The sequence below is a fragment of the Vulpes vulpes genome, chromosome 8 (genome assembly GCF_048418805.1).
Source record: "Vulpes vulpes isolate BD-2025 chromosome 8, VulVul3, whole genome shotgun sequence".
NCBI classification, from domain to species: Eukaryota; Metazoa; Chordata; class Mammalia; order Carnivora; family Canidae; genus Vulpes; species Vulpes vulpes.
In genome coordinates this window covers 24309991-24332439 of record NC_132787.1, presented here as the reverse complement: position 1 = coordinate 24332439, position 22449 = coordinate 24309991, and the positions used below count along the sequence as shown (strand labels likewise).

At 39.2% G+C, this 22449-nt stretch overlaps 1 protein-coding gene across 1 annotated transcript in view; it reads right to left on the bottom strand.

The window, feature by feature from the left end:
* ST8SIA1 (ST8 alpha-N-acetyl-neuraminide alpha-2,8-sialyltransferase 1) overlaps positions 1-22449 on the bottom strand; it is a 151389-nt gene that overhangs the window by 76181 nt on the left and 52759 nt on the right. The window contains exon 2 of the mRNA XM_025995113.2: positions 21789-21933. Coding sequence (XP_025850898.1) covers positions 21789-21933 — 145 coding nt within the window. The remainder of the gene's footprint in view (positions 1-21788; positions 21934-22449) is intronic.

Genomic DNA, 22449 nt, shown 5'->3' with positions numbered 1-22449 from the left:
TATGCAATTACTCAGTAATAGCAGATTGTTAAACTGTTGATCCAATTTAACTGATTAAGCACCTGAACAACAGGATCAGGATCAATTGCTGGCTAATTAACTATTAAATTATTTTTTTAAAAAAAGCAAATCTAGTATTGTGTCATAGATAACTGTTTTTGTGGAAAAATGAAGAAATCACGCAGGGAATATTTTCTTTGAAAATAACTGGCTCTTTCTGCTTTCTCCCCTCTCCCCAACTTTATAAAAAAGCATCTGTTAAGGCGCCTGGGTGGCTCAGTCCATCAAGCGTCTGACTCTTGATTTCAGCACAAGTCACAATCTCAGGGTCCTGAAAGGACTTTTGATTTTGGCACAGGTCATGATCTCAGGGTTGTGAGACTGAGCCTGCATTGGGTGTGCTCTCTCTCCCTCCCTCTCAAAAAAAGTATGTGTCATTCTTTTTTGTGAGAAAAAAGAAAAGAAGTTGTTTCTAGAGCATTCTTTTCTTCCTGGCATCGCTCCCTTAATTATCTCCCAGGACTCACCTATATAAGCTTCCAAACAGCTGAATTTTGTAGCCTCTAAATTCTCCACTCACACTCTTACTTCTGCTTATTTTACCCTATCTGCTTGAATCATCTTCTCTCCTTTTTTTATAGTGTGGCCCATGTATATCAGAAACACCCTAAAATGCATAGCAAAGGTGCATATTCTTGGTCCCACTTCAGCTCTGGGTAGAGCTTGGGAAGTTGAAGTTCCCCTACATGATTCATGGGCACAATAAAGTCTGTGAGCCACCAGATTCTACCAATTTTCAAATACAACCCAATGTATTCCTTCTCTAGAATTTTCCCTGGCCAATCTTATCTTCTGGGATCAGCATCTACAGTCCCACCCACTGTCACAATAAAGAACCCTACATCATTCCCTTTAACTGATACTCTAGACACTTAGCATTTAGTACAATTTGCTACCCATTTTGTGTATACATTCATCCCTCACAAGTGGAGAGTAAGCCACTCATGGATATAAATTAATCGTGTCTCAAAAATCTTAACCTCTGACATTACATACTGGCCACAGTAAGTACACAGATGTTTTGATTAATAGATTGATTTATCTAGAAATGCCAGGGATGTAAGCAAATGAAGCAAATCTGTTAACAATTTCAGACCACTGGTTATAAGGTTTAGGATACACAGCTAAGCTAATACAGTCTAGCACACAGGAGTTCCAAAATCAAATGCCCACAGAATCCAGGCAAAGAGTCTAAGAGGAGTGGAAGGAAGGCAATAGGGAGTGCTAAGGGCTGTGGTAAACAAAGGACACATGACAAAACCAAAAAGATCAGGAACTGCTCATACCCTATTGATGGGCCATAGGACCCAGTGCTGCCAGATATCCTATTTTTTTTTTTTCCCTGAGTGACACTAAATTCTATGTGAAATCACCCAGTTTTTAACGTTGGCAATATACTTCAAATACATTTTTTTAAACCGTTAAGGCTGAACAAAATACATTTGAAAGCTACATTGGCTTGCTGGTAGCCAGTTTGCATTTTTAAACTCTAGAACCAGGCAGGATCCTAGTCATTTTATGTTTATTCAGGGTGGGAGGTTAGAGATGAGTACAAATCTTATTCAGAAAGATGTAGAAAAATACATGTTTTAAGGAACCTTTAGCCAGAGATGGGAAAAGATTCTCTTCTTGCCAAGCCCAAAAGAAATAATATGTCCTTTTTAAAGGCAGTTTGTGAAAATTCAAGATCCTAAGAGACAGAATGCAGACCACAGGGTTTTTGAAATCTCCCTAATCTCAGTTCAAAATAACATTAAGTGATACTTGGATATTACCCACAGTTAGTTCTCAGCCCTCCATGACTGAGACCTCTCATCATCTTAAACAGTTGTTCGTTTTCTAACCAAAATGGGATCTTACTCATGCTGTTTAACAAGATATTATGGACATCTTACCATCATTATTTTAATATCAGAGTATGATTTCACTGGATAGGTGATTCAAATTTAACCAATTCCTTACTGTAAATATTTTAGGTTGTTCCCAATTTTTCACTGCATTAAACAATGGTGCTATAAACATCTTTGAATTGTGGCAAATCCAGGAGAGTGCACAGGGAAAGAAGGACCAACCCACTCTATTTTTTTGTTCAGTCTTGGACCATAAGGCTTTCTTAATTTTATGTAAAGCACCAGGCAAGAACCTCTTCAAGATCACCTCTCCACAAGACTGTTGTGCCTAACCCAACCACATAGGATTCCTCATACTGGCACTGACCCGACCCACGTATTCTTGAGCAGTTGGCCAGTTTTATCCTTAAAATAAATCTTCAGATGTAAAATTGCTGGGCCAGATGATAAGCAAACTTTTAAGGCCTTTGATGCATGCACATTGCTAAATTGCTCACCAGAAAAACTGTACCAGGTTCCCTGGCACCGCTGTGCCTAAGAGCATGGATGTTTCACCTTCTGTATCTGGCTGCCTTGACACAACTTCGGTCCTAGCGATAAGTTAGCAGCTGACTACACATTCATCCATTCCCATAAATAAAATATAATGGGAATCTCCATATGGACTACGACAGCTATTTCAAGGCAGACCAGGGAAGAAACTTAACTGCGTTGTTATCATTCTATGGTGTATTTCTTAATCTGAGAGGAAAGGCAGTACAGCTTAAGTGGGTAAATTCACAGAGTTTGGCTTCAACAGGTCTGAATGCAAATTCTTTTTTTTTTTAATTTTTATTTATTTATGATAGTCACAGAGAGAGAGAGAGAGAGAGAGGCAGAGACACAGGCAGAGGGAGAAGCAGGCTCCATGCACCGGGAGCCCGACGCGGGATTCGATCCCGGGTCTCCAGGATCGCGCCCTGGGCCAAAGGCAGGCGCCAAACCGCTGCGCCACCCAGGGATCCCTGAATGCAAATTCTAACTCAGCTTGGACCAGTTGCTAGCTAGGAGATGTGAACAGGTCACTTACCACGTCTCAACTTCAGTTTCTACATGTAAAATGGAGACAATGATATAAAAGCCTTATATGATAATACATACAAAACATATAACAAAAAACCTGGCACATTTTAAGTTCTCAGCAAACTATACCTTTGGAGTGTACCCACAAAACCTCATCAAATTATAAAAATTTAATGAACCTGCTCTTTAATATTTGATTTTCTCTAATATATTTGATTTTTCATTAATATTGCTAAGACACTTTACCTAAAATATTACATATTTAGAAACTCAAACAAACTTTATTATTTCTAATTCAAAATTAAAACGTTTTGTTTCTTGAATTCCATGTGAGTGAAATCATATGGTATTTGTCTTTCTCTGACTTATTTTGCTTTGCATAATAGTTTTAATCCGTTTGTATTTATTGCTGTATTTGTATGTGTGCTTGTCATAGGATAATAGTGAATTGAAACATCTTCAAAAGGTCATTAAAATATCTTTTTTCCTTTGACAAAGGAGGCAGGAATATGCAATGGAAAAAAGACAGTTTCTTCAACAAATGGTGTTGGGAAAACAGGGCAGCTATATGCAAAAGAATAAAACTTGACCACTTTCTGACACCATACATAAAAATAAACTCGAAATGGATTAAGGACCTAAAATGTGAGGCCTGAAGCCATAAAAATCTTAGCAGAGAGGACAGGCAGTAATTTCTCTGACATCAGCCATAGCAACATTCCTCTAAATACATCTCCTGAGGCAAGGAAATAAAAGCAAAAATAAATTATTGGGACTACATCAAAATAGGAAGCTTCTGCAGAATGAAGGGAAGGAGAAAACTAAAGACAACCTACTGAATAGGAGAAGATATTTGCAAATGGCATATCCAAGAAAGGGTCGGTATCCAAAATATATCAGGAACCTATACAACTCAACACTAAAAAAGAAATAACCCAATTGAAAAATGGGCAGAAGACATGAATAGACATATTTCCAGAGAAGACATACAGATGGCTAACAGACATATGAAAAGATAGATGTTCAACATCACTCATCACTCATCATCAGGGAAATGCAAATCATAACTACAGTGAGATATCATCTTGCCCCTGTCAGAATGGTTAAAATCAACAACACAAGAAACAACAAATGTTGACAAGGAGGATGTGGAGCAAAAGGAACCCTCGTTCACTGTTGGTGGGAATGCAAACTGGTGCAGCCATACTGGAAAATAGTATGGAGGTCCCCCCCCCAAAAAAAAAAAATAAAAATAGAACTACCCTAAATCCAGTAATTGCACTTACATGGTATTTACCAAAGAATACAAAAACACTAATTTGACAGGATATATGCCCCCCTATGTTTTTCATAGGATTATTTACAATAGCCAAATTATGGAAGCAGCCCAAGTGTCCATCAATAGATGAATGGATAAAGATATGGTGTATATACACAATGGGATATTATTCAGCCATCAAAAAGAATGAAATCTTGCCAATTGTAACAACATGATTGGAGCTGGAGAGTAAAATGTCAAGTGATATCAGCCAGTCAGAGAAAAAGACAAATACCATATAATTTCACTCATATGTGGAATTTAAGAAACAAACCAAAGGAACAAAGGGAAGAAAAGTAAACAAGGAACAAACCCCCAAACTGACTTGATTATAGAGAACAAACAGATGGTTACCAAAGGGGAGATGGTTAGAGGGATGGATAAAATAGGTGAAGGGGATTGAGAGCACACTTACTATGATGAGCACGGAGTAATGTATAGAATTGTTGAATCACTATATTGAACACCTGAGACTAATATAACACTGTATATTAATTATACTGGAATTAAAATGTAAAACTTAATAAAAAAATTTTAAACATCATTTTTCTATTTATTTGGCCATATTCACTTGCATACATTCTTTGTAGCCACCCTGTCCTTAGCATTTTGGCAGCCTTTCACAAACTACGGGGTAAGTCCATGGTGTCTACATTTTCCCACACATACATAGATTTCCTTTTTCTTTTTTGCACTTACCAGTAGGATTCTCAAGGAAATGAAGCTTTCATTGTTCTGACAGCAGTGGCTTTGATGGACCATTTGGCTCACATATCCCATAATTGACTCAGTGAGGAAAAAAAATGTACATTCACAGGGTGATTTTCAAGGCTAGAATGATTTCCTTTCAAGTGTACTAAACTTAATGCCAAGCCCCAAGGAAGCACTGGCAATAGAAAGTTCGGGGTTGGCCAATCTAATCCTCAGCACTTCTTAAGCACATCTTAATTGAAGAACACTTTGCAGATGGAACAATAACAATATAGACTCCATATTTATACACATAACATAATACAGCAAATCATTTGTCCATCATCTCCTAAGTGCCCAGGTCATGCAAATAGCTCTCAAGTCATTGAGGACATGATGGCTATACATAAAAATTATATAGTTAGAGACTCTGCAGCTTACTAACCATGTGACCTTAAGACAGTTACTGAACCAGGATGCCTGGGTGGCACAGTGGTTGAGCATCTGCCTATAGCTCAGAGCGTGATCCCAGTAGAGGGATCTAGTCCCACATAGGGCTCCTTGTGAGGAGCCTGCTTCTCCCTATGTCTGCATCTCTGCCTCTCTCTCTCTCTCTCTCTGTCTCTCATGAATAAATAAATAAAATCTTAAAAAAAAAAAGTTACTGAACCTCTCTTAGCCTCAGCTTTCTCATCTTTTAAAATGAGGTTAAATGGGGCACCTGGAATGCTCAGTAAGTTAAGCCCCTGCCTTTGGTTCATGTCATGATCCCAGGGTCCTTGCTCAGTGGGGAGCCTGCTTCTCTTTCTCCCTCTGACTCCCCCTCTTCCCCTCCCACTTGTGCTCTTTGGCTCTCACTCTCTCTGTCAAATAAATAAATAAAATCTTTTAAAAAATAAAGTATAGAAACACCTGAGTGGCTCAGTGGTTTAGTGCCTGCCTTTGGCTCAGGGTGTGATCCTGGGGTCCTGGGATCAAGTCCCACATCAGGCTCCCTGCAGGGAGCCTGCTTCTCCCTATGCCAATGTCTCTGCCTCTCTATCTGTGTCTCTCATGAATAAATAAAATCTTTTCTTAAAAATTTAAAAAGGAAAAAAAATAAAATAAAATAAATAAGGGTAAATAAAAGAAACTACCTCCGTGGAGGCATTAAGAGAATTAAATAAGGGATAATTATAAAAAGTGCCAAGCCTAGCACTTAGAAATCACAGAATAAATACTAGCTATTAATAACTTTAAAGTATGAAAGCTCCAATCACCATATTGCTCTGATCTCTTTTCTGGCTTTCTATAATTTTCTCAGTGCCTTCTTCCCCACATCTGTCCCTCCAGTCCCCCTTCACTAGGTACTCCCTTCTACTGTTCTGCTTACAGCTGGTCTCACTCATCTGGAAACGTGATTCACCAAGATTCCCATGATATAATACAACCAAAAAGACAAAATTTGTGTATCCTTCAGGCACTTTTTAAGGATGTGACATTATGACATTTTGTTGCCATTATTTTTTTTTTAAGAAATATTTATTTATTTGTGATAGACACAGAGAGAGAGAGAGAGGCAGAGACACAGGCAGAGGGAGAAGCAGGCTCCATGCCGGGAGCCCGACGCAGGACTCGATCCCGGGACTCCAGGATCGCGCCCTGTGCCAAAGGCAGGGGCTAAACCGCCGAGCCACCCAGGGATCCCGCCATTATTTTTTTTTAAGATTTTATTTATTTATTTGAAGCAGAGAGAAAGAGATGGGGGAGGGGGGAACAAGCAGGGAGGGGGCAAAGGGAGAGGAAAAGCAGGCTCCCTGCTCAGCAGGGAGCCCAATGTGGGGCTCAGTCCCAGGACCCTGAGATCATGACCTGAGTTAAAGGCAAATGCTTAACCAACTGAGCCACCCAGGCACTCCATCACTTTTTTTTTTCTTTTTTTTTTTTCTTTTTTTTTCCATCACTATTTTTATTAAAATGATAATAGTTTGCCTTTTTCCAACAAAGTTTCCTAGCCCTTACTTTATCTACCGCACATCTTATAAATCCTTACCACTGTTAATTTCCCTAAACATAAATCTTCATCTTCTAAATCTTTGCTTGCCTCGATTTGCCCATTATAGAAAAGGCCAGCAATGAAATTAAGAATATAATGATTGTCGTACAGTTTACACTTTTGATCTATTCCATTCTTCCTTCTGAATACTGCAGAGCATTTCACTCCTTCTGTTACAAGGCCATTTCCATGAAATGTGACTACAATTGTGGAAAAAAATAAGTGGTAGAGGATTAATTTATGTCCTTTACCAATTTCTAGAACAGTCACAAAGTTTTTAAGTCAAAGAATGATTGTTCCAACTGCATATACTACATAGTAATCTCGTGTCTATAATCTGGCTGAAATTTTTTTCCTCCTCTCTAGATTTCCAAGAGGTTAAAAAATTATTACTGCCTCTGGCAAGAGGTGGTTTGGAAGCCATATTGATTGGCTTGTTTCCTAAACCTATTGGCTCACAGCTCTAGGAAGGCTAAAAAATGTTTTCTTTCAGTAGCTGAGCCAAGATGACTTGAAAACAAGCAGGGGAGCAGTATGTTAATTTAAAAGATGGTGGTATTATAATAGCCATGATTTCAAAATACAAATCCCACACATTCATTTTGTGGGGAAATTGGTGCAGGGATATCTGATGGTTGAAGACTGAGGAAAACTGAGAGCACCACGGCCTCAACACAGAGGCCTGGGGGCACCAGCTTATGACAGGGAACAGACCCAAGAGTCCCCCCCCCCCCCCTGCTCTTGGCTCCATCCCTGCTTCCACCATTTAGTTCTGATTGGACAGAAGACTGGCCAAGTTGACATGTCTGACAGTGATTTTAAATCTTCAGACAGAGTAGTAATTTCTCCACTGTAATGTCTCAAATGATTGATTTCATTATAATACCTGAGTCCCTGTATTGATAAATAACCACACATGGGCAAAACACAGCCACAGTCACAAAAGGGGCTCGCCATAAACCTGTTTGGCCACCTCCACAATCTTCTCTTAAGGCCCAGTCTGAGACAGTCCTAAGGTTTCCCAGAAAAAATTGCTTCCACTATGGGAGCTTTCCCCTCCACTAACAAAAGGTTAATGCACTCTAAGTCTCTCTATATTTATACCAAAACATAGGCTGTGAGGTCTACCAGAATTACAGCCAGAGATTTTATATAGCAAAATCAAGCAGCCCTATTCTTTCATCCAGTCATTCATTCATTTCACTAAAATTTACTGAAACTTGTATGTCCCAGGTATTATGTTAATAATTGAGATACTACAGCTTCCTATCTTCCCAGATTAAACACTGTTTCTGGGGAGCTTCCCAGCTAGTGAGAGAAAGAGACAGAATCTTGAATCAAATGTTTAAATAACTGAATACAAGGCTGCAAAAGAGAGATACCTGGTGCTTGGGAGGAAGGCCCCTGGAAGGAACTGATACTCAAATAGGATCTAAGGGATTAATGTAAGTGAACCAGGTAAGAGGAGACAAGAGTTTTGTGAGAAAGAGACAGTGCGTTAAAAAGCTCTAGAGAATGAGAGAGTCTAGTGTTTATGAGGAGCTGAAGGAAGGCAAGAAAGACAAAGTATGAAGAGTGAGAGGGAACCCTGTGGAATTGCATGCTGGAGCCCCAGGTAGGGACCAGATCTAGAAGAGCCTTGTGGGTGGTAAGGAGTTAGTCTTAAAAAAAAAAAAAAAAAAAAAAAAAAAAAAAAAAAAAAGGAGTTAGTCTTATTCTAAAACCAATGGGAAGCTAATCAAGCATTTTAAGCACAGTGATGTCATTTTCTGATTTGCATTTTAAAACAAAAACTCAGGCTACAGTGTGGAAATGGACTGGAGAGGAAGCCAGATTAGATACAAGCAAGCCAATAAGAGACTATTGCAAAATTCCAAGCAAGGGTCATGTCATCTGGAATAGGGTGGTAGAGGCAAGGGGGTAGGGGGGATAAGAAATAGATTCGAGAAAGAGAAAGAAATGTTCTTCACAAACTTCAAAATGCACTCTAAGTCTCTCTATATTCAAAATGCCCTTCAGTTCTATTCAATAACAATTCCTTAATAATATATGTTTTCCCTATGATCCAGCAATTGCACTAGTAGGTATTTACTCAAAGGATACAAAAATACTGATTTGAAGGGACACAAGCACTCCAATGTTAAAACAGCATTACCAACAATAGCCCAACTATGAAAGGAGCCCAAATGTTCATTGACTAATGAGTGGTAAAAAAGAGATGGTATATATATATATATACATATATATATATATATATACACAATGGAATTTTACTCAGTCACAAAAAAAAGTGAAAGAAATCTTGCCATTTGCAATGACATAGATGGAGCTAGAGTGTATTATGCTCAGCAAAATAAATCAGTCAGAGAAAGACAAATACCATATGATTTCACTCATATGTGGAATTCAAGAAATGAAACAGATGAACGTAGGGAGACAAAAAAAGAGAGAGAGGCAAACCATAAAACAATCTTAACCATAAAGGACAAACTGAAGGTTGCTGGAGGGAAGTGGGCAGGGGGAATGGGTTAAATGGGTGATGGGTGTTAAGGAGGGCACTTGATGTGATGAGTACTGGTGTTATATAAGTGATGAATCACTAAATTCTACTCCTGAAACTAATATTACACTATATGTTAACTAACTGGAATTTAAATAAAAACTTGAAACTATAGGGATGCCTGGGTGGCTCAGTGATTGAGTGTCTGCCTTTGGCCCAGGACCTGATCCTGGAGTCCCGGGATCAAGTCCCACGTCTGGCTCCCCACCGAGCCAGCTTCCCTCTCTGCCTATGTCTCTGCCTCTCTCTCTCTCTGTGTGTCTCTCATGAATAAATAATTTTTAAAAAACAACCTGAAACTATAATAAATAAATAAGTAAACCTTCATCAAAAAAATAAAATAAAATAAAAATAAAAATAAATATGTTTTCAAAGTGAATTAAGAATCAGCAAAACAAAAGCAAAGTGACTACATATCTAGGGCTGAAGCTGCGGCTTAACTTTAAAAGTGTATGATCTTGTCATCTCAATAGTATGATGAAGCTCTGAGCACCAACAGGGTGACTACAGACATGCTATCCAATACTCTGCATTACTGTTATCACCAGACCCTCCCCTTCTTCTAATGCTGTTGCCTGTGACCCCTGAACTAATTCAGGGTCATTTTAGTGAGGAACACATCCTTCCAAAAGAATTAGGCTGACGCATGTGGATGCAAAGGTTTTCAAAGATTAGATACCCATTCCGCTATTCACTCAGCACATTTTCATTTACCACCTGCTATGCTATGTGCCAGGCACTGTCAAGGTCCTGCTCTCCAGGGGCTCACAGTCTGCTGAGCAGAAAGCATGTGAACAAATAACTATTATTCAACAGTACAGTAACAGAGATATATACAAAGTATAGGGTTTAAAAAAAAAGATTTTTAATCAACATGGCAGGGCAACAGAGATTTAGGAGAGGGAACTGGGAAGGTTTTATAGACATAAAGTGGATCTTAGAAGATAAACAAGAATCCATCAGATAGACAAGGAAAGGAAGGGGAAACAGCATGTGCATATGTGAAAAGGAAATGAAAAAGCACAACTTTTCCTGGGAAATGCAAGTCATTTGGTAATTACAGAGTATAAAGCAATGAAGAGCAGGAGAAAGAAGGTGGTCGCAAGTAATATGCTTTATTATCTTATATTCTAGAGAGTTCAGATTGTGAAGGCTGTATGTGCCATCCTACAAAAGTTTAAACTTCATCCTATAGGGGGTAAACAAGAATAGCTAACTTGTCCAAAACTGATTGGCTCCAGTCCAAAAAAGGAAGTGGCCTCCATTGAAGCTCCATGGAAACCAGCAGTGGCTGGGTGCTGCGGGCCCACAGTCCTGGCCAATAGCAAGGCTGGGATCCCGGCACTTTGATCATGCCAGGAAAGAGCACAGCTCTTGTCCAACCATGAGCTGATTGATACATCCTCTTCTGGTCGAACTGTCATGTCACCTGCATCTGCAAGGTTTGTCCCCTAGCTGCCAGTCATGGTTACAGATGGCTTTCCATTACCCATGAACACTGAGCTGATGAATCAGGCCAAAGCCAAGGGCCTGCCGTCTCTTAGTACTATTGTATCTCACCAGTCTTTGAATCACACCAGGGAAGGGTTAGTGCAGCCATTCCTAATTAGACAACTAAAAAGCCTGGCTCAGTTTCAGGCTCTCTTTTCTGGAGTCCAGAACATCGAGAATGTCATCATTTCTAATCATAAAAGGGCACAGAGTATCTCCTGTATCAGATAACAGGGATCTGGGCAGCCCTGGTGGCTCAGTGGTTTAGTACCACCTTCAGCCCAGGGCCTGATCCTAGAGACCCAGGATCGAGTCCCACATCGGGCTCCCTGCATGGAGCCTGCTTCTACCTCTGCCTGTTTCTCTGCCTCTCTCTCTCTCTATGTCTATCATGAATAAATAAATAAAATCTTTAAAAAAAAAAAAAGATAACAGGGATCTGCTAGCTGCTACTTTTCCTTCTCCATGAGATTCCTCCAGTAAAAACTGCTCCAGTAGGCTTGGTCAGTGTGTTGTTTGGCCACTTCCTCTTGCTTCCATGGTAGGCAGTGAGGACAAGTAAACGGATTTACATTTTATAATAACAACACTGGCTTGCAGGGAGGCAAGCTCACAACAGTGAAACTATTGGGGCACCTGGGTGGCTCAGCAGTTGAGTGTCTGCCTTTGGCTCAGGTCACAATCCCAGAATCCTGAGATCGAGTCCCACATCTGGCTCTCCACAGGGAGCTGCTTCTCCCTCTGCCTGTGTCTCTGCCTCTCTCTGTGTCTCTCATGAATAAATAAATAAAATCCTTAAAAAAAATTAAAAAAAAACAGTGAAACTATTAGATGGTTCTTAAATTAGTCCATATAATGTTGATAAACATTGAATTGACAGAGTGGTAGAGAGGTAAGAAAAGAGGAGATAAATTCAAGACATATTTTCAAAATAAAACTGGAGTTGGATAGTGGTCAGTATAGAGGATGGATTCAAACTTAAGATCCAGGTGTCCAGCTTAAGTGATTGAATGGGTCATTATCTGGGACAGAGAATTGAGAAAAGAAGTAAGATGGAGAGGGCAGGAGTTGAATTCTGAACATGTAAAAGGTAGGGAACACCTATGGGCCACTGAAAATAGGACCCAATAATGGAAGAAGGGACTGAATCTGTTTTTACTCCATTTTACCCAGGAACTAGCACAGTACCTGGCACCCAGTATTAGTTGCTCGATAAATACTTGATCGAACACTTATTTTATTTGGATCATCAAAACTTTAGGAAAGCATAGTTTTGCTGGCAGCAGTGCATATTCATGTAAGTGGTAAGTCCAACAAATGTGAAAGGAAATTTTTGAGATATCAAAGCCTTATTTTACATTTAGTTTCAAGTCTAACTTTATTTTGTAGATTATTGATTTGTTCTAAATTTCATGGGTCATATAGAAGCACTATATTTTTTTTTCTTGAGTTCATTAATAACACGGGCTTTTGGATTTAAAGAAATCCTCCAAAAGTCCCCATCTCTATCCATCTCAAATAAATAAATAAAATCTTAAAAAGAAAAAAAAATAAGCTGTTATCGAGCACATTAGTAGCAGAATACCTCAGATAAAAAGATTATTAAATATATTTGACTTGCGATTGCCTTTATCTTGATACCTTTTCCTTTTTCTTAGGAAAGAGCTAAAACTCTGAGGGTGGGCAGATAGAAAAAAAATAGTATTTAGGGAAAAATTCCAATGCATAAGAGTTTTCAAAATAGGGGCACCTAGGTGTGGCTCAGTGGGTTAAGCATCCAGCTCTTGATTTCAGCTCAGCTCATGATCTTGGGGTCATGAGACTGAGCCCCGGTGGAGCTCCACATTCAGTGGGGAATCTGCATGAAGTTCTCTCTTCCTCTTCCCTCCCCCATTCATGCGTGCTCTCTCTCTAAAACTAATAAATAAATCATTTTTATTCATCAGTTTTTTCAGAAGGGGTTTTTCAGAATATGCAATGTTGGTTATCCCCCAAAAGCACACTGTTCTCCTTATAGTTGGCAGAAGTGACCCACACCCCCATCCTCCCACCACCTATATTTCTCACGTTTATCCTCTCACTTATTTTTCTGACAAGCTGCCAATATAATGTCTTAATTAACAATCCGCTCAGATTCTCTCCTTTACTTAGCTGCTGCTCCCTCCATTCTGTCCGTCTCCACAGAACTAGGCATAGGAGAGAACCTAGTGTTTCTGTCTGAAAAATTCTGCTTTATCAGGCTTCATCCTCAGCCTCCATATACATCCTACACCACTGCAGAATCAGCCTAATTGCAGGGAAATGTGGATCAATCCCGGCCATTAGGGGAATGGTTTGGCAGGTGGTCAGCCACAGCTGTGGAAATCACCATCAAGTTATGCTCATGGTCTCCTCGTCTGAACTTTAAGGTGTGGCTCTGGGAACTTGGCTTCTGTTTTATTTTCCAAACACAGCCCTAGGGTGCCCTTCCAGATTATCAGGGCCCAGTCTCAGAACTGTGTGTCAGTTTGTTCTCAAAAACAGTCCCCAATTATGAGCCCAATGCTCGGGATTCCCACCCTGTTCCTTGAGTGGCTGCCTTAACTAAATGATCCGTTCCCAAGCCTCTAGAAGGTTGGGTCCTGCCTTCTTCTGGCCGTGACCTCTTGGAAGCTGCCAGTTACTAAAACCTCCAGCCTCGAGGGTGGAAATTTGAAGTCTGTTGCTATTCCCACCCTACCAATTCCCCCATCCTGTTGGGCAAGTCAACCCAGAAGTTCAGAACCCGGCAGATCACAAGATACCACTAGTCAGGCCATGAGGGATGATAAGCATATTGTGCCATCTCCCCCGTGAAAATCACAGGCCAATTAGCAGAAGAGAGATGAACTGATTTGAACAAGAACAAACATCAAGAAAATGTTCTCTGTGCTCACTGGTATCTTTTCATTCCCTGACCAAATTAGTTTAAGCCAGAGAAAGTCAGGGTTGACATGATACCTCTCTAGAAGTTAATCAAATATATTTCATGTATTTAAGAGATGTCTAATATAATTAAGAAGAACAAATAAATCAATAGCAGAAATGAAACAGAGGCCTACTGGCATACAAATACTCAAAACTAAATCAAAACAGGGTGGAAATTCCCTTCTAAAGCTGGACCTTTGCCTATAAGAAGGATCAAGATGAAAAAAACCAATTGCAGGGGGGGAAGGATATACAAGCTTTTTCTACAGTAAAACTCTGTCATGTCACCAATTGTAAGAAGAAAATGTTATAAGGAACGTTAACACCTCCTGAAAAAAGTTATCGCTCCCATCAGACCTACTGAATGAGATTTGACTCAGTGGTAATTGGTGTCATGCATCCTTTTCAATTGTTCCCAGGAAGCTAGAAGCCTGAGCCATAATCAATCTTTGTACTAAATTTTGCACACTGTCAAATATTTTAGAAAGGTCTGTACCTTGGAACAATAGACCATTCCTTACCTTTAATTTTCATTTTGTTCCCAACCATAGACAATCTGTGAATGTTCACTAAAGAAAGGCCTTAATTTGTAATTATTCCTACATTTGCAAAACAAGGAAAATTAGAGTTTACCTTCAGCTACACTGTGGGGCAACTTCATGTACTACCGCACTTTGAACAATTTGTTTTCCTTTCTCACAAAGGTAATAGATATTTAGAAGTCCTGTGATGGGGGATCCCTGGGTGGCTCAGCGGTTTAGTGCCTGCCTTTGGCCCAGGGCATGATCCTGGAGTCCCGGGATGGAGTCTCGCATCAGGCTCCCTGCATGGAGCCTGCTTCGCCCTCTGCATATGTCTCTGCCTCTCTCTCTATGTATCTCATGAATAAATAAATAAAATCTTAAAAAAAAAAAAAAAGGAAATCCTGTGATGATCCACTCTCTTCACCTCCTCAGTTACATAGCAATTTGAAGAATACTGGATATGAATTTATGTTTAGATACATGATCTCAATTCACTAAAAATTAATAACTTATACTGCACTTTCAGCTTATCATAATTGTTATCCAACTATAATGATACAAACGTACAACTGGTAGAGTCTATAACATTCTCCATTACTACTTTATATTTCCCTAAACCCCCAACTCAACAGATTTATCTCTTCTTACTACTCAATGGACTGGAAAATTAACTTGACTCCTTTTCTAGTAGTGTTTTTTCCCCCATTGGTTTCTAGTATTATCAAAATGCCAAGGAAATGCTTGCATGCCATAAAAGCTTTAACAGGTAATAACAGTAACATTATTACATGTTCGTTTAGCACCTTCATTACAAAGCACTTTACATCCATAATCTCATTTTAACTGTGTTTCTCATAACACTGAAATACGAAGACCAGGTATTGTTAGTCCTGAATTGATTAAAATTCAGACTGACAACAGGTACATGACTTGTCTGGAATCATGAATGTCATCATTTGAGGACATGTCTAGAACCCAGATCTTTAAATTTCATTCCCTACCTAGATATTTAATGTTGGCACTCAGCCAAGAGCAATAGCATACATGACCTGAATTATTTAATAGTAGTGGGATCATGTTCTAGGTTCCTATAATAAAGAAGCAATGGGCAAAGAATAACTTGTTTCCCTTTAAGAACCTGGATTTCTCTCTTATAGATGCAATGTGGTGGTTTATAAGAAATACATATATTTCATCTTTCTGATGACCAAAAAACATTATATATATATATATATATATATATATATATATATATATATATATTAAGTCTTCATCCACAGTTCCTGGCTCAGAGCTCCCAAAACCCTTGGAATCTCCTGGTGGTAAGAGCATCTGTAGCACTTATTATCATAATATTTGGCCTCTTGCCATCAGTTCCTGCAATCCCTTCAGAACTATGAAGATGAAATGGATGCCTTGTTATTCATAAGCAGCTCTTTTCCACTACAACTTGGCTTATGTTAATGAGGTGACTTTTGGAAAGCACCTAAGGGTGAGGGCTGGTTGCCAGAGAGCCAACCATGAATAGAGGACAGGAGCTTTCAGTCCCACATCCTGATTTCTGGGGAGGGTAAGTGGCTAAAGATTGGATGAATCACCAATGGTCAATCATTTCATCATGCCTATATAATGAAGCCTCCATAAAAACCCAAAAGGATGGGGTTCAGAGAGCTTTCAGGTTGATGAACTAGAACACTTCCACCTGCCACCATGCAGGGCTCCAAGAGTCACAAGAATGGAAGCTCTTTTGTCTGGGACATCACCTGTCTTCATCTGGCAGTTGATTCCTACCCTGTAATATCCTTTTCATTAAATCAGTAATATAGTGAGTAAATGGATTTTCTGACTTCTATGAGCTATTCTAGTAAATTAATCAAACTCAAGGAGAGGTCATGTAGATTTCCGATCTCTAGCCATGTGGTCAAAAGCACAGGTAACAACTTAGACTTATCAATTGGGTTCTAAAGCAGAGGGTGATCTTTTGGGACTGAGACTTTGTCTACGGAACGTGATGCTATCACTGGGTAATAGTGTCAGAATTGAGTTGAATTGGGAGACAGACACTCAGCTGGTGTCTCGGAATTGCTTGATAATGTGGGGAAGCCTCCACATACACATGTTGGAATTGGGTCCAGGAACCCACTTAACAGAAACCAAAATAATGTAACTAGTCTTATTTCTCCTTTCATTATGGATGACTAGGGAACTCAAAGTCAAAGGGAAACTAAGTGCCATACTGAAAACTTGTTTCAAAGGGAAGCTACAGTACTGTACAGGATCTTAGAGCCTGCATATCTACACTTTATTATTTTTCTCCTAAATATCTGCAAAAGAAAAAATATATCTGCAAGAGAAATTTCTCCATCTCTTCTAAGAATATTCATAAAATGGAAGTGAAATACCTTTAAATGGTTTCAAGGTGACTGAGTGATAAGAATGAACAATTAATCCACTAGAACCAATGTTTTTTTAAAAAAAATAGAAAAACAAGCAAGACAATAAACAATGGAAGCTTTGAAATCAGACAGTCCAGGATATAGATCCCAGCCCCTCCCCTGCCAGCTCTGGAACCTTGAGTAAGTTTATTAACCATTCTCAGTCTATTTCATCCATGAAGACAAGAATGTCCATATGGAGTTGCTGTAACCATAGCATGAGATAACATGAGAAGAATCTGAAGCAGATAAGATAGGCTAACACACGCAGTGCATTTGTCTACAGCTGAAATACTGAAATTACCAGCTTCTCTTGCAGCTAGACATGGCCATGTGATTTAATCCTGATCACTGACACCTCAGCAGAATATGTCTATATTTCCTCTTCTCTTTCCTCCTTCCTCCCTACTGGGATCCTGGACCAAAACTAGAAGGTCCTTTGGCCATCAACTAAGGCTATTCAAACATCAAGGTAGGAGCCTGGGAGTTTGATGGCACAATATAGCCATCATCTGACCCTCAACTACCCACCTGCTAATACTTTATTTTTGGAAATAAATAAGTATCTACTCCATTAAGCCTCTGTGTCAAGTTTCTGTTATAAAGGAGGCAAACTAAGCCTGATCACATAAGCCTTTACCACATGACAAAGATCTATGCCCACCAAACATCCGCCCCCCAAATAAACACATAAAGGTGTTTAGAAAACTGATCACAACAATATTGATAAGTAAAAAACAAGTTACCAAATGCTGTAGATTATATAATATAACCCAAATTTCATTAGCAGGAAAAAAATTGCTGTGAGACTCAGGGATATCCAGGGGCTCAGATGATTCTATTAAGCAGATGACTGTGAAGGAAAAAAAAAAGTGTGTATTTTCATTTTAATACAGCCATTTAGACAAAACTACTTCAGAATGTCCTGCTGAGTTTCCCACAGGCCAAGGGCAATACGGGTCCAGGCCAAGTGGAACGCGTCAGAGAGCTTATAGCAACCAGAGGAGCTGGAAATGAGTGTGTCTGGGGTGCATTAATGATGCTTTGTGATTCTTTGCAAATGGCTTTGGATGGTTATTCTGAGAAAAAAATGGCTAGTCTGGTTTATGATTTATATCACATGACTATTCAGCACACTATAAAAGAATGGTGAGCTGACCGTGTTTTTATTACACCAAAAGGAAATATTTTTCAGATTATAACTGCACAGTTGTGGTTTCTAACATTCCTGCTGCTCCCTCACTCATTTCCAAGGAAATTTATGCTCTTTCTGGGCATGAATAAGTTTTAGGTCAAAATAGTATTTATTTAGGTAATATCTACACAGATGGGACTATGCATGCTTAAAAGGGACAGTCTTTGGCAAAGCAGAAAGGAAGTGGGGTCCCAGGGGATGGGAGTACTCTCAAAGTGGAAACACCATCACAATGTCCCCTCCAAACACACACACACCCACACACACACATACACACACACACACACACACGTACACATACACATAACATACATACTGTATATTCTAGAAAAATCTATGTAAGAGTTAAAATTCAGCCCTTTAAGCCTAATAATATTCAACCAATACTTCACCATAATATATTTATTGAGGCATTTGGAAGTAGCTGCATCAAAATGTCCTGCTTAGTCTCCAATTGTTCAAGCAAGGGCATCCCAGGCAGGACAAAGACAAGGAGGCCTATGCAAACATGAGCAGCTGGAAATGAATCTCTCTCTCAAGTGGGAAACTGGCACCAGGCTCAATACTGAAAAAATACTCTTGTTCCTCAAAAGCTTACAAGATGGTATTGAGATCAGCAGATAAGGACTTTCAGAAAACTGTAATATGTAGATATGTAGTTATATAGATAACTGTATATGAAGTAGAATTGAAAAAAATTGATAATAACACTATAGGAAGTTAGGGAGTTCCAAATAAGAAACAACTAATTGAAAGGAAGGAAGGAAGGAAGAATTGTAATTAAGGAGATTTGATGTGGCATCTCAAAGCACACTGGCTCTCTATTAGCATCCACCTTGGACCCTCTAGCCTTGACTCAGGACCTGGTAACTGCGCAATACACAGAAGATCTTGTATTGCATCTCGGCAACAACCACAGAAGCAAGAAAAAAAAAACAGTGGATAAAGGAAGGCAATGGAGTAACAATAATGATGATAGCTAATATATTGAGCATTTAGGGGAAAAGTGTAGTAAAAGTTAAATTATATTAAAGTATATAATTTAAAAAGTGATGTGGAATTACACATCTGAGTTAGAAAGTAAGTGATTTGGCATCACTTTGCTGAAATTCAGGGAAAGAAGGGATGCTTCATTCAACCAACAACATTGAGCCTAGCCTGCTCAGCTGCATTTCTGCCTAACACACACAACTTTCTTCCCACAGGAATATGAATGAAGCAGATCAATTAACTGGTAACTTAGCTTCCTGATACCAAAGTAGGAATATTTCACTAAGGCATAATAATGGAGTGAAGAAGGCAAGGTGATATATACCATCTTTTTTAATGTTGCAAACTGATTTTCCAGGATTTCTATAAATTAGTCATTTCAGAATCTCAGTAGAAAAATACACGCATCACTTTAAAAAAAATCTATTTGTTGAATTGACTTAGCCCTTTGTCATGACTGTGCACACACACAATGATGTAATGACTTCTGCTTCCTAAGAAAAGGCATTTGCCTTATTATTCAACGATGGTTCCTTGGTCTTGCAACCAGCACAAAGCAGCACAGAATTCATGTGCACACACTTTAAAAAGGAAATGTTTCCTGCTATCTTACTGCTGCAACAGACAGATAAGATGGGAGGCTAGTTTGCACTTCCTTAATCATCTCTTTTCTTCAAATCTATTTGCTAGCACAAAGTTAGAAGTCAGTTGGGATGACTGAAAGCCCTCGTGTATAAAAAGACTATTTTGAATTTCTTTTAAAGTTTTTCTATTTGATGAGCTTTAAAGAAGATTGCTTCCTTATCTCTTCTTCACTTCATAGCAACTTGATGGCAGGTTTTGTACATAAAGGATACTGTGGATTGGCTTGTTCACCCTCTATTCCATCTTTTTTCTAGCTTCCTGCTAAAGCTTGATTGTTTTAAAAATTGCCTCTCTTGAACTTCTCTGCAACTAATGTTCCAGATGCAAATTAACCTTACCCATTGGATGCGCTTGAGGGAAATGTGGAAGGAGAAGATGAATTAGAACCCATCTTCCTGGCCCTGTTTCTGTTGCAGACAATGGTGACCATGTTAATGGCAATCGCAGCTGGGGCTGTCTAATCTCTTTACCACAGTATGGCAGTAAATTCTTGAACTGAGTAATTCCAGGAGCCACCTCTCGACTCTCACTTCTCCATTCTTCTAATGCTTTTTTAAGTACCTAATTTCCCATGAGAAATATTTTTCTGCTAAAAATACCTAGAAAGATTTCTGCTCTCTACCTTAAACCCTGACTAATGCAATTATATCCTTCATTCCTCAACCCAGAGATGCAATATATGAACCAGGACATTTACATGATGCTTTGTGGTTTCAGAGTACATGGGCATGCATTATCTACATTGATCCTGACCACAACTCTGTGAGGTGGGAGGACACGTACTATTCTCTCCACTGTACGGATGAAAAAGCTGAGTCTCAGAAGACTTAGGTGACTTAGCAAGGCATTTAGTTCGTAAGAAATAGGAAGAAATTCAATCTCACATTTTATTACTCTAGTCATTCCTGCTGACACTGAGAAGTCTCTCAAGAGCAAATGAAGAAGATAGGAAAACACATGGATGATGGCCATGAATTCAACCTTCTATTTTCCTACTTTAAAAATTAAAAAAAAAATTTTAACTTATCATTACACACTAAGGCCATTAAGTTCAACTAAAACATCTACAGGTGAACTAGCAGAGATGGGCTATTAGAGGGTGTCTTTGGATCTGGTAAAGCCTGTGCCTCTGCTTTATAGGATCTCTCCTTTGAAGACTCATTGCTATTAATATAGGTACATGAAAGGTTCAGCTCTATTTTCCAACTCTAACTGTGAATTCTCTTTCTGCATAATCATCTGGCCAAGCCAAGAGTGTCTGGAAGACTTGGAGAGGCCAAGCCTCATTCCTCAACTTCTCCCTAAGGTAATTTCACCTAAGAACCAACCCCTCTCCAACTAGGGCTCCTTAGAAATAACAATTTCTCTATTTTTCCTTTTTGCTGCATATATTTTAGTTAAACATTTGATTTCAATGCTCAGGAAACCAAGAAGAAAAACCTTAAGTAAATAAGGCTTGATTTAGACCACTTCAAAAGTGGTGGAATTCTTTCTCTCCATATCCTCTACTCCTCCACTTCAGAACAGTGTCTAACCACAGGGTTAAGATCCAACAGCTCTAAGAAGCAAACTTTGGACCATATGGTCCCCAGTCCTCGAGAGCAAGACCAGTTCTAAGAAAACATTCCAGTGTTGCAAATAGGCAAGATCATTCCACAGCCAACCTTGAAACACTAGAATTCCACAATTCCTGGCCTTGCTTCCTTCTCTGCTTGCTTCCTTTAGTCTTTTATGACTCAAATCAGAAGGGCTAGGAAAACCATTACTCTGTAACAGCCTAATTCTGCCCTTGCATGGAAATGTTATGTGATTTCTTCACCAAAAATGGTGAAAGCTACCACAAAAAAACATTTATAATGAAGAAAAGAAGAAAGGAGATGAAAAAAAAAAAGAGATCTGATTAGTTAGGCCAACTCAATTATCTTTTCCCTATGGTATTAAGACATATAAGAAACTATATTGAAAGGGAACAACAAACTATACTAACCTGGGGGAAGAGAGAATAAGTTGAATTGTCAATGGTGAATGAGTATAAAAACTCCCCATCATACCACATGCTCTTCCCCATGGGGGAATTCAATTTAGTCATAGCAAAGAGATGGGCGGGGTCACAGCAGTCTTCCATCTGTTTCCTAGGAGAGAAAATAGAGAGAGAAAAGAACAGCAGGTTAAGTGAGCGGCAGACTCATTCACTTGTCATTCCCACCGAGATGTGCAGCCTTACCTCAGTGCCAGCTCACAAAAGCATCTGTGTCTCCAGGGTGATTAGACTACTATTAATTCACTCTTCCAGCCATCAAAATGCATGACTGGAATATTTCATAATAAAAAAAAAGTTTAAGAAAAAATACATTAGCTCTCAGATGCAGCGAAAATATGTCTGATGGCAAAAATGATGATTATAACTGCAGATTTGTTGATGGACTTCAATATCCAGGTCCAGAAAAGATCTGGAGGGTCTTTCAGAGACAGCTGAGCTATGCAGCTGCAGCAGAACTGTATCTTTTGGCGATTTAACAGTCAGGGGGCTAGGTTCAGTGACAAGGCACTTTACATGAGCTGTATGAAGTAGGGGATGCACAGAGTCGCCCAAAAGAAGGCACACTCCCCAAAATTGGGGACAAATTAAAGAACAACGCCTGGGGAAA